The sequence below is a fragment of the Porites lutea genome, chromosome 3 (genome assembly GCF_958299795.1).
Source record: "Porites lutea chromosome 3, jaPorLute2.1, whole genome shotgun sequence".
In the NCBI taxonomy this organism is placed as follows: domain Eukaryota; kingdom Metazoa; phylum Cnidaria; class Anthozoa; order Scleractinia; family Poritidae; genus Porites; species Porites lutea.
Genome location: NC_133203.1, coordinates 31598845 through 31612160, shown reverse-complemented (window position 1 = coordinate 31612160; position 13316 = coordinate 31598845). Strand labels below are relative to the sequence as shown.

The 13316-nt window shown below is 38.0% G+C and overlaps 1 protein-coding gene across 1 annotated transcript in view; it reads left to right on the top strand.

Moving 5' to 3' along the window:
• Positions 1–13106, top strand: part of LOC140930932 (uncharacterized) — a 61728-nt gene extending 48622 nt beyond the window's left edge. Inside the window, exons 39-52 of the mRNA XM_073380648.1 lie at positions 974–1123; positions 1591–1732; positions 2021–2151; positions 3161–3340; positions 4153–4297; positions 4520–4677; positions 5626–5772; positions 7493–7637; positions 8475–8537; positions 9114–9223; positions 9575–9645; positions 9995–10152; positions 10678–10728; positions 12891–13106. Of these exons, the coding sequence (XP_073236749.1) occupies positions 974–1123; positions 1591–1732; positions 2021–2151; positions 3161–3340; positions 4153–4297; positions 4520–4677; positions 5626–5772; positions 7493–7637; positions 8475–8537; positions 9114–9223; positions 9575–9645; positions 9995–10152; positions 10678–10728; positions 12891–13102 (1863 nt within the window). The 3' untranslated portion in view covers positions 13103–13106. The remainder of the gene's footprint in view (positions 1–973; positions 1124–1590; positions 1733–2020; positions 2152–3160; positions 3341–4152; positions 4298–4519; positions 4678–5625; positions 5773–7492; positions 7638–8474; positions 8538–9113; positions 9224–9574; positions 9646–9994; positions 10153–10677; positions 10729–12890) is intronic.
• Positions 13107–13316: the final 210 nt, after the last annotated feature.

Below are 13316 nucleotides of genomic sequence, written 5' to 3'. Positions count from 1 at the left end.
CGTTTTTGTAAGTGTAAACTTTGAAATTAATTAAAAAAACCGTTTGTATAATGAGCATTATCCGAGCATTTTAGTGACTTTTTTGGGGAGACCGAGCATTTTAGTGGGAAAAATGGAGCATTAAGGTGGAGCATTTTAGTGGGGAAGCAAAAGCAGAATGTACAAAAGCCTACTTATAGCCTCAGATTAATTTAACGTGACCTATACTATTGCAAAGAACCTTTTGACATTAACCCCTTTTAAAGCGCGATGCAAACGGACGCAATATTGTTTGCCAACAACTCCCGACATTGTTGGATGTTGCATGTTGCGTCCGTTTGCACACCCTGTTTCATATTGTGGGGAGTTGTTGCATCCGTTTGCACGTAGCGTATGAATATCAATCTAGGCTTATCACTGCCACACGTGAAAACGTCAACGATTTTACGTCCACTTCTTCGCTACTAACCGTTAGCAAAAATCTCGTTTAAACAGATTTCATATACAATCAGTATGTGTATTAGCCTGATAAAACAACCTACATTTCCCGGCGACACCAGATCTGGGTAGTGCTTCTGATTGGTCGTGCCGCGATTATTGATTTTTGCTTGAACCAGTCAGAAGCACTACCCAGATCTGGGAAGTGATTTGTCATCAGTATGAAATTTCTGCGCTCGTTCCTCGCTAAAACTTGATGATACTACTGTCAGAGAACAGGCACACTACTAATTGCTTTGTTGTTGGTATGGATGAGTTGTCTATATACACTGTATGCCAATTTCATCAAAAAGATTTGTGATTACACAGAATCCGTGCAAGAGGCACCTTCACCAAAGTGACGTAATTTGATGAGAAAGATGGAAAGTCTTCGTACAACCATCACGTATAAAACAAAATGAAATGAGAAAAAATAAATACATACATATATGCATACATACATGCATACATAAATTAATAAATGAATAATCTAAGACCGTACCATGTTCTTTTTCAGGTTGATCTGTTAACAGAGACCCGTCTCACCAAAATATCCACACAGGGCTTTAATTTTTTTGGAGTTGCCAGCTATATAAGGACCTTTACGATCCAGACTAGCGAAGATGGCGTAATCTTTAAGTCATACAAGAAAAACGGGAAAGACTGGGTAAGAAAGCATCGATGATTCCACGGACCTCGCATTCAACCTAAGAAACGCTGTGCAATCCAAATATATGGTAGTCTAGTACTTAGCCACTTTTATTGTCGTCACGCAACGCTCCCCCTGATGGGAAGAAGCGTTGCGTGACGACACTAAAAACGGCTAAGTAGAAGACTAAATTAATGGCGAATTAGATATTTTTCTTTCCTCCGATTATCCACGAAGTTACATTAAAATTCAAATGACAGCACTTGACATGTCTTTGGAACCATAAAACGAAACGGTCCATTTTGTCGTTGTTGTCGTTGTTGTCATTGCTTTATTTTTTTTTGTTTCGTTTTATTGTTTTCCTTTTTTGTTGTTTCTTTTGTTGTTCTTTTTTTTTTTTTCTCGGTTAACCAAAAAAAAAAAAAAAAAAAGAAAAGAAAAGCGATAGTCCCTATATTGTATTGTGAACTGTTGCCTTTCTCTAGGTTTTCGCGGCAAACCGTAATGCGAGTTCAGTCGTCGCTTCTGCTATAAAGCCTCCAGTGGACACGCGCTTGATAAGGATAGTGCCAGTCTCTTGGACCGGCGCCCTCTGCATACGAATGGAGTTCTATGGTTGTTCGTACGGTATGTTACACGTGCTATACGAATGGGATTTTTAATAGTAAATAATTGCCAGGCGTTTTGACCGATTACTAAAGTCTTCTTATTCTTATCATCATCATCATCATTATTATTATTATTAAGGCGTCAAAATCTCTTGCTTATATTTAGTTCAGTGTAATCTACTTGGGACACTAACTACCTATTCTAAGAGTGGATCTGTCTTCTGTTTGTTTGTTTATTTATTTGATTGTTTGTTTTTGGCTTTTTTCTATTATTTTGTTTTCATGTTAGATTTCTGTTTTTTTCCAGCTTGTGAGACGCCGCTTGGATTGCAGTCGGGTGCAGTCAAGGATGCCTCGCTATCAGCATCATCTTACAATGACAGCTCACACATGGTCACTAATGCTCGCCCGTCCCAAAGTACGGGATGGTGTGCAAAGGTAGAGAGTGGTGATATTCTAGTACCTTAATACTTTCTTCTCCATTCTACAACTGCTTAAAGTTGACAGTTAACACACACAAGCCGACTGAAGCGCGAACTTACTCTGTAATACTATTGGATTCACTAAATTTAACAATACTAGACAAAGTTTTGTCTCGTCACATAAAAGCATTAATGGTCATTTGCATAACTTATTCTTTTTGGACTTTTCCTGAACACTTTTTACGAAGGGTTTTTACTTATAAATCAACAAAAGCGAATTTCAAAAGTAGGTTGAGAACGTAGTCCTGAATGGGACTTTTGTTGTTGACAGTGACTGACGTTTCGACAACCTGTGCAGTAGTCATCTTCAGAGTCAAAGTGAGTTGTATCACGTCAGTTGATGGTATTATACTCTGGTTATTGATCTGATATTACGTCGCGATGTTATTGGTCGTCTGTCAGTTAAGCCGTGATGTTATTGGCTATGAAGACTCGTAATCGGTAATTGGTGCGTTTCGATCTGTGTATTATCACAGTTAAACAGTCGTCTATTGTTAGTCAAATTGTCAGTTCTCCAGTCGTTCTCTCGTAGTTAGTTTTGCTTGATTTCGTCAATAAGTCGTTTGTGCGACGTAATTGACCAATCAGATCAATAACCAGAGTATAATACCATCAACTGACGTGATACAACTCACTTTGACTCTGAAGATGACTACCGCACAGGTTACCGAAACGTCAGTCACTGTCAACAACAACAGTCCTATTCAGGACCACGTTCACCTGGACGATCAAACTCAACCTACTTTTCAAATGACTCCTGGGTTCAAACCTTTCACAATAATGAATTTATTTAATCTCTGACGTAAATACATCAGTGTTTCCCGGCTTGTTTGTTTATTTTCGTCTTTGTTGTTATGTTGTGTTCTGTTTTATTTTGTTTTTTGCTTGTTTGTTTTGGTTTTGTTTTGCTGTTAATATGTACTTTTTTTTTTCTTTTTAATGTTATTTTCTTGTTTTAATCTTAGTTCTCGGATGCTCAACCCTGGATCCAGATTTCATTCCCTGACGTGGAAAGAAAAATAACAAAAATTACAATGTGGGGAGGAGGGAAAGGAGCAGGATACGTCACTGTCTATCAATTAGCGTTTACAGATGTGGCTGACGTCACTCTCTGGTCAGACTACACAGAGGGAGGCAAAATTAGGGTGAGGGGCCCAGTTTGTTACAAGAGATACGTGTCTAAGCTCGCGAAAATTGGCATAATTATCACCACCCAAGTTGTTTCCTCACGGGCGTAAATAGGGACTGAATAAGTAACCAGACGCAAATATTAAACGGGCTCCTATGCTATCACCCTCGTTTCATTTATTTACATATATTTTCTTACATGCTTAAAGCCGAGCATATCAGCATATCTAGTAAAATTTCGTAAAGTTCGCAAGCACGTAGAAATATATCTTTAAGGACATTTCTTGAGCACTACTGAAAGGCAGCGGCAAAAACAAGCGGGCCAAGGCCTTTGTTTTTTGTTTTTGTTCTTGTTTGTGTGTGGCGGTTTTGTTGCCAGGCAACAGTGGACACCAGCGATCTACAAGGAAGCCACCACCTGATAAAACTATTATGACGAACACAGGAGGTTTGTAGTCTGCCCAAATGCCGAAGAAAATCTATACATACAGTCGAACCTTTATGGGTAACTATCTCCCTTAAGGGGTCATCCGATCAAGGTGAAACCCCATGAAACTGCGACCGTCTTGACTTTACATAGTACAGCCTCCAGCAATCGTAGTCAAGCTTGATCATGGAAGTCAATTGTTCCTATTCTTTCACTGTCCCTTTTTTAAAGGGGTTGTGTCGAAAACACAAATGAACAAAATCAAATGAACCTTTCAAGTGACAAATCAAGCGTAGTCAGCTAGTTCACATCTAAAACGTCCACCTGGTTTGTTTTTTGAAAAAGTCTACACTTGTTACCGTTAATACTTCAAAGGACTTAAACCTTCAATTTGCATTGCAGAATTTCCGCGGCAACCAAGATTCCACGAATTCAATGACCCACCGTCTAGTGGAACCTATTATAACTCGCACCATACGTGTAAAGGCACAGCACTGGTCACCGGTCGGCGCTTGTTTACGTCTGGAACTCTTTGGTTGCGAAGATGGTGAGTACTGTTTATTGACTTCAGCTGCCGCTGGAAGTTTGAAATTTGGGATTTAAAGAAAAAAGTAGTAGACGAACAAAAAATCATCGATCTAATAAACTGTGATGCGCCTTAATGTTAAATATAATGAAAATAGACGCAAGCTACTAAATCTCTGAAATCTCTGAAGCCCCAAAAAGAAGTGTCACGCGTGACCGTCGTTTGATCTTGATCTGCTTTCAGGTTGTGACACTGCTTTAGGTTTAAGACAAGGAATCATTAGAGACTCGGCAATATCAGCAAGCTCATCACTGGACCAGTCTCATGCGGCCAATCAAGGCCGTTTGAATGGGAGCACTGGATGGTGTGCATCTGATAGTGACAAGAATGCCTTCTTTGTGGTAGGTGGAGCAAGGTTTTTGAGAGGATACCAACCGGAAGGTCAGAAAAGGGTGTTTGGATAACAGATGACTAAAGTTAACAACAATAAATACAACAAAAAAGAGCTTAAATTTAGCTGTATCAGTAATTGCGTAATATTTCTCCATTCTCTGTTTTGATCTCATTATCATTTTTCTCCTTTCCTGTGCTCGTTCACTTTCCTCTTCTTTAATAGAGAGGAGAAGTGTGACGTAACGTTACCATGGTAGCAAAATTTTTGGATGACAACAAAAGGGAGCTTAAGCAACGACGATGGCAAAAAAGCAATAGGTTTAGATTAGCAAAACAACAACTTTGCACGTGCAGCACACATTTGTTGTACATTTCTTAGCTGTCGTTGCACGACTGCGACATGAAACCTCCTAATTTCACGCGCCCGCTTTCTGGTGTAGGTGAACACAACACAAAAATTCATTTTCTTTTTTGTAAACTTAGATACCGTCCTTTGGTATGCAACCCAGAAATTTCGCCAACATTTGACAAATTAAATGAAATTGAATAAGATCGATTAAATTTGAAACTGTGCAATTTCCTTTTTAAGTCAATTTTCGGTTTGTTGTCATCCAGAAATTATGCTACCATGGCAACGTGACGTAAACGACTTCTCTTTAATATGCTAAACTGACGTGAATTTTTTGAATAGCTTAGTGCAATCAAAAATTAACTGGGAACGTTCGAGAAATGGGTGTTATAACCTTGCATTATATATATATATATATATATATATATATATATATATATATATATATATATATATATTTTTTTTTTTTTTTTTTTTTTTTTTTTTTGTATATATATTTTTTTCGCTTTGTTCTTGTTGTTTTTGTTTTTGTTTTTGTTTTTTAATTTGCACTCCCTGAACCACAATCTTTTATCTCTTGTGTTTTGTTTCATTCGCTCTTTCTAAGGTTGATTTAAATAGAAGAATGAAGATCCGCAAGGTTTCCATGCAGGGTGCTAAGGATGGTAAAGGGTTTATAAAATCCTACACCATAAGCACGCGAGATAATGCAAATCTTCCATGGAGGCCATTTTCCCAAGATAACAAGATTAAGGTAAATTTGTTAAAAGAAGCTGCCAACCTCGTTTCCAGTCGCGGTTTCTGAGTTGTTTATTAACGAGTGAACTAAAGGAAATGACGTTCACAGCTATTATCAGAAGACGAAAACGCTGAGATTCTGACTAATACTGCAAGAATACCGTAAATCATCTATCAAGCCCCCCCGGGTGTGTTATTTGAAGAGAGTGGATGGGTTAATAGAGGCAGGGAGCTTATTCCAGAGGGGGGAGGGGAGGGGTGGGGTTATTTCATTTAGCAAAGACGGTGGTATTACTTCTCTATTAAGAACTATAATACGAAGTGGAAAAGCTCAAGTACAAGAAATTGTAGATCATGTAGCCGAGGATCAAAAACAAATCTGAACTTCCAGATGGTGAATAAACCATCCCGGATCAACAGTCCACACGAAGTTTACAGTCGTGATTCATTAATAATACAGTCTAGCATTTATTAGTAAAGAACGATAACTTTCTTTCCCGGAAAAGGAAGAACTTTTTAGAAAGGGGGGTTAATAGAGGATTTACTGTGCGCAAAACATGTCGTTTGATAGATTTTATCATTTTTCAGGCTTTTTTGCAAAAAAAAAAAAAAAAAAAAAACCTGTTTATATCCTGCAACCGTGCCGAGAAACAGACTAAAGTTTTGAAGAAATGCTACGTGAAGCTCTGCTTGTTAAGCACTTAAAAACAATTATGGATGAATAATAAATCAATTTTTTATATCGGCTTTCGTATGCTGAAGAATTATAATGATGTCGGAGACTGTTATCCACCTCGGCCGATAATACTCTCATAGATCTCCCTAATTCTTCAGATCATACTCAGCCTCATTCTATAATTGTTAATTACCATTTTCATTATTTTAATCATTGTCATGTTTGTTATCCTTATAATTATCGTTATTATGATTATTGTTATCAACATTATTTTTATGGTCCAGTTTTACCGGAAATGACCCTACTTTTCCACCTTAACTACAGTTTGTGTCACAAGGAAACATATATTGAAGTTCAACTAACGATTCTGGCTGTTCTTTGTTTTTCGCTTTTGGTGAATCGCTTGATTTCTTTCTATCTTTTACTAAAGTGTTCTTGATGTGACATAATTAACAATTAATGAATTCAATAACTGTTTTATTATTCATTCAAAATAATTCCTAGTTTAAAAACATAGCTAAAACATGCTTACCTGCATCGATGTTAAGTTTAACTTCGATAGTTTACGTTTAGGTTTGTACAGCTTCGCAAATATTCTCCGAATAGCAGATGTCGCCCTCCGAGTTGTCTTTTGCTGTTTTTGCTATGTGTTTAGCCATTATTTCGCCTAGTTCCAGCTGTAGTTCTTACTCTTGAAACGAGTGAAGTGTCCACCATTTAAGTTTTTACAACGAAAACAACTCAATCTTGTCCCCAGGTCTTTTAGGTTAACGGTGCATTAACCTGTAGAAGCCTGCATTTTTTACGTCATTTCCTCGTTAACCAAAAAGTCTTTCACATTTGGTCATCAGTAACTAGTTATGGTGAATTATGCGTGTGCTTTTAGCCAATCAGAAATGAAGAAAAATTTTGAATGAATAATAAGGAAACTTAAGATGTTTGGTTTTAATTACATCTCAGCTCTGACCCAAATAACTCAAATGAAAAAGCATACCCCTTTAAAAATTCACTTGAGTCGATCGCGAGCCAATAAAATTTCTAATTTTCTTGTCTTTGTTAGGTATTTTTAGCAAACATGGATAGCACATCGGTGGTATCAACATTATTTGAATCTCCCACATTACTTGGGCGTTATATTAAAATCAAAGCCGCCACTTGGAGCATTCGTCCATGCCTACGCTTGGAATTATTTGGCTGTAGAACTGGTGAGTACAGTCAATTTTAGTCAGAAAAAAATAAGGCTTTTTATTACAGTCCTCTCTCGCCTTTGCAGACAGTCCCTCGGAACCGCAAGTTTGCGAAAGTCCATAATTGCGAGATGGGAAAAGAATATTCGTTAGAAAGCTCGATTTGTGGGCAAAAGAATAATTATAAATCCAGCCTATAATGCAAAAATGATGACGAAATACGGATAAAATATTATCAGTACTTTTGCTTTTGTGCCTGAATGTTGATTGATGCCCCTCTGTGTCCGAAAATTGGCCATTTCCGGGTTGCAAGAATTCTCACTTTTAAAAGAAGGCTAAGTGCAAGACCTTTGCGGTGAAAGTGACTTTTATTTGCAGGAGAAGAGTATCTGCAGAGCGAGAGTTGACTTTATTTACTCATGCCTAGATAGTTAGTCTTCGAAGATAACTCTTCGCTTCACACTCAGTAACTGGTCTGTCACTATCCACGAAGGGTTTTAGTGGGACATTTGGCTTTTAGTAAACTCTCATGTTTCAAGGGCCAGACAACTGCTAGGATCAGCAGGATATTACTTTATGGCAGGCACATGATTCAATACCTACCTCGCTGGTTAGAGCGTTCGACATTTAGCCGAACGGAGGTTTCGAGATCTGTCTTGACGCCACGATGTACATGTAACTTTTAATTATAGTTGATTGTAGGCACTTTATAGTTCGTTCCTTTGGAATGCTTTCAGCCAAATTATAACGCACATAAGCAATTCTTCGTATCCCTTCTGTGTTTTAGCTTTACATCGCATTGGGCGTGACATTCTTTATTCTCTTAGTAGTTTACTGATGTTTTATTACTTTCAGACCCTCGTCCGACGCCTACTCCTAGCAGTCGACCACTAACAGAAACCCAACCTCCCCCGAAAAGTAAGAAAGTTGAATATTCTGTTAAAGGCCTATACTATGACCACACCCGAACTGGCCAGTAATGGACATACGTCTTTTGGGAAACTTCACATTAAGTTAGGTTGCAGGTTGTAGCTGCATCTTGCTGGCTCGGAAATAACCCCGTTTTTGTTTCAAGTTTCAAGTTTTTACACAAACATAAACAACCCATTGGGAAAGTTTGACAACAATTCCACGGCAAGTTCTATTTTAGGGGAACGATCATAACGGGTCGTTCGACTTAAAAAGTGTTTTTACAAATGGGAGCTTGTTACTGACCCAGGCTGTTTCAGGCCCCAGGACAGTGGGGAGAACGGATCACGAAACTAAAAGTGCGAGAAGCCGCGCGAGTGCTGGGGAGAGAGGGTGAGGTGGTACGGGCTATCACTGGCCCTGAAAAAAAAATAAAATAGAAGTGTGCAAGTTCAGTTCAATCTTAGAACACCTAATGTAACGGAAGAAACGCGTGACAAACCTCAAAAAACGTATGCGTGGGAGGCTGTACTAATGCCATCTTGGACTAAAAAATTCGGAAATGAAACACCGTTTGTTTTTTAGATGTAGCCTACGCAGGATCTGTGAAGCTGTCTAAAGAGGAATGGACAGATGACTACAAGAATTCAAACAGCGACGCATACAAGGTTCTTGCTTCAAAAGTGGAGAAGTCGGTATGAATGCAATTTCGTTTCGAACGTCGAAAACTGAACGCATAAAAAAACCTTGTTTTAAGTTTGAATTTCTTGACAGCCAAGCCTCTCAAAAGAAGTAAGCCACTAGACGTGTTTTTCAACGTGCCTTGAATTGTTCCTTTTTGTTTTTCAATTGAAACGGCAAAACCTTAATCGTTTTTATTTAAAATTACTCTACTTAACTTTCGACCTTATAAGCTAGTGTATGTTTTGGGTTTGCATGCAGAAAAGTGACCTGGTATACTTTAAATTTAAGGTCAGCTTTGAATATAAGAATGTGGAGCTCTTTTATTTAATAAATTTAATAAATGCCATTTTGTGCTTTGTCAGATAAGAGAAGTGTACTCTGGCGTAGATAAAGCATCTCTAGCATTTTCCAATGCCATGGTTACAGGATTCAGGTATGCTTCTAGATTTTTAATATAATGCTTAAGCCTTGAATATTAAAATATTTGATTTAACACTTCACATGTATTTAAAAGGACGATGATTTTGTCTTATGTTCTTTGGCTTTCGCTGAAAGTTGAACAGTTTTTTGCAAAACTAATCTCAAGCAAAGTTTCAACGTTATGCATGTATAGGTTTTATTCGCTCGATAAAATGTTGCAACTTTAAAAGCATTCACCAAAGACAAGTCCAAAGGTGGGGGTAAGCCGGGGAGGGGAGGGTCCCCAGTAATTTATTTATTTATTTATTTATTTATTTATTTATTTATCTGTTTATTCATTGTATTTTATTTTTGCACTTCAGACGTGGAAGCGTTATAGTGCTGTTCAATTTGACGTTTACACGTGATATTGCTGATGGGCTTGGTGCAAACGTCACTCGTAACCTGGTGAAGGCCGTTCGAAGTGGAAGCCTAGGCGGACTAGCTGTTGATCCAAATTCACTTACAATAACACAGTCTGGTGGGTAGAGAATTTTTTTTATTTTTTTATTTATTTTTTTTACAAAGCATTATCTGCGGATGTTGTATCTAACGCTGTAAATAAGCGGTTTAAAACTGTTTCAAATTTTGGTTACATGTGTAGCTCTTGTTCCAAACTCTAAAACAGCAGACACACGTGAATTCCTTTTGTGAAACTTTTATTTAATTAATCCCTGCTTGAGCCATATAACAAACAGTTGCTGAGTCCCACTGCTCATTACCTTCGTTTAATTTAGTTAGGGAGTAATGATAGTGATTTTTTGCCTCTCAGCCATCCATCCATCTTTAACCGAGAAAGAAAAAAAAAAACTATTATTCGTAAAACTGTTAGTGAACAAGTTCATCGAGCCGCCCCTGACCTGATGTTGTCAAGATTAGTCCTTTTTTTTGTTTGTTTGTTTGATGTTTCTTGTTGTTGTTGTTGTTGTAGTTGAATTTGGTTTGTTCTTCTGTACATATATTGATTTTAAAACAATCATATTTCTATTTTCATTTCCTTTTTCAGCTGGAAATGGGAATACAGGTAACCACGTGACAGCTGCAGCGCGCACTGGGGGTAGGTACTTTCCTTTTCATTATTATTATTTATTATCATCATTGGTATTATTATTTATTGTGGCTATCATTCTATAAAGGAGAAATTTCTTCTAATTCTCGAGTAGAGTTAAGAGAAAAAAGAACTAGAACTAGAACAAGAAAAGGGAAACTAACAAAAAAAAAATGACAACCGCACATTGTATGCATCTGTAAGCGCATTTTATCTCAATGTTGATTGAAGTGTTTCTTTACTACGGATCCGAAAAGAGTGAATACAGCCAACGGTAACTTGAAACAATTTCAATACATACAGCAGCTGTTTGACAAAACTGCTCATCTTTACGTCTATTTTTGAACTCGAGGCATGGATTAAACGATCGATTTTATCCATTTTATTAGGATGGTAAGATCGCGGTACAAGTAGGACCTGCTTTGTTCTACTAGTTCACAAGGACAAATCGATAAAAACTGCAAAGCAACTTCACCGGCGCGTCTTGCAATAGTTTACTTTTCCAGTAGATATCTGATTTCAAGACTCATCTTCACCTGGCCTGTCTAAAGCAGTATCCTTGCTGGAGCTAACCGTCCAGGACACAATCAGCAAATTTGCAACATTATCCGCAGCCGTGTTATTCTTTCTCCAGGATACCGTCGATATTGTGGGTTGTTTCTATGGAAATGAATAAAAAATAATCCTGTTTTCGATGCATCGTTTCTTTTCATAACGAAAAATCCTAATGATCCGGATTTCTGATTCGATCTCGGATTTTAGTAAAGAAACAAACCCTAAATTAACGCTGAAATATCGCGCCAGATTTAAGTTTATGAGTTTCTACAAACCTCTCTATCAGAGCGATGCCTGTTGCACAACCATTCGTATGAAAATGAGTCTAATTAACTGGGCTGCCTCAAGGCACGCCCAGTTTAATTCTTCGTCAAAAAATGAATATTATCAATTATTATATGGAGGAGAGTGTTTTACTGGGAACTAAACCACTCGTAGATTCCATACGCCACTTCATCCGGGACCCGAGTGGCGTATTTTCCGTATGTCACCTTTGTGAGTGTCGTATCGTTCAATGACGTCACGATTCCCGCCTTTTGCTTTTGTTGAATTGGTTTCTCCAAATAATAAAAAGAACATTACACGTTGGCTCGAAGATATGAATTTTATGTTCTCGTGGCAAGAACAATATCTCACTCGTTCGCTTCGCTCACTCGTGAGATATTGTTCTTGCCACTCGAACATAAAATTCATATCTTCTCGCCACCGCGTAATATCCTCTATTTATTAACCCAGTAACCAGAAGGCGTTGCGAATGGAGAAGGTATTGTGGTTTTGCGTGGATCGAGGTGATTTGACCATAGTGTTATTTACAATCGATACGGAGTGATTTTATAAGTTTTGTGGATTCAAGAAGCGCCGCACAAAAGCTGGGAAAGAGCTGGGCGGCGTAAGTTGCAAATTTGGGCTGTTGAGCGTTGCCATAGAACAGCGCTGTTGCAGCGGTACAGGAAATTCCCGAATCGCGATCTGAGCGGCAATTTATGGCTGTCGAGAGGCTTCGAAAAGAGGAAGAATGTTTATTACCGGTCATGGCACAGCACTCGTTAGTTAAGCATGCTGACTTTATTATAAAGGGAATGTTACACAGCGAATATGTTCCGCATACAGCTTATACCGACGATAGCTAACAAAGTGATAACTCAGTTTGATTAACTCAAAAACGCAAACTTGACGTTGCTCACCTCAACGTTTTTCCACAATCCATGATTTGTTGCATTTTTCTCACGAAAGAAATCAACCCATATTTCAACTTTTTTCCAGTGGATTAAATAATGTACTTTAGCAAAGAATATTTGTGCAATTCTTTTAGTTCATCGTAGTATCTGTCCAGGTATCTGTCACTTGCTCTGGCTCCCTTTGTCGACACATAGCCGTCACTGCACAGTGCATTCCTATACTAATACTTTTTAACTGTTCGATCCAAAAACATCAGCAGAACTCCCTTCTCGCAACAGAAGTTAAAATCAAAACTTATTGTTTTATGAAAGCATGTACACCAGGTCTTTCCCTGGAAACGATACAAAAGGTAATCAGGAAATAGCGTTTTAGGCTTCTTCCTCGGTTTGGTGAGTGATTCTTAATTTCACCGATTGAATCTATTTCTTGTTTCACAGGGAAATCAGACAGCGGTTTGTCCTCAGGTGCCAAAGCAGGTATAACAGTGACCGTGCTGTTATTGGTAGGCCTGGGTTTTGGTACCGTAGCCTGGTGGTTCTACAAACATAAAAAAGGGAAACATTTGTTGGATCATCAACAGTTTAACAATCCGGTTTATTTCTCCTCCGAGAATCAATCGGTAGATAGTAGCAAAAACGTTAAAGGCTAGATAATAGGATTATGCTAAAAGGGTGGAATGAAATAAGTCGATAGAGACTATAGCAGTTAATAATGTCCTTTCAGTGCTATTTGTTCATCAAAAGATAGAAATAGTTGGCACCGGCCTTTTGAGATGGTATGAACCGTTTACCCATGTAATAAATAGAAGATTTACAGTAGTTGATTGATGGATTCATTTGTAAATTATATATTATTAGCTACAT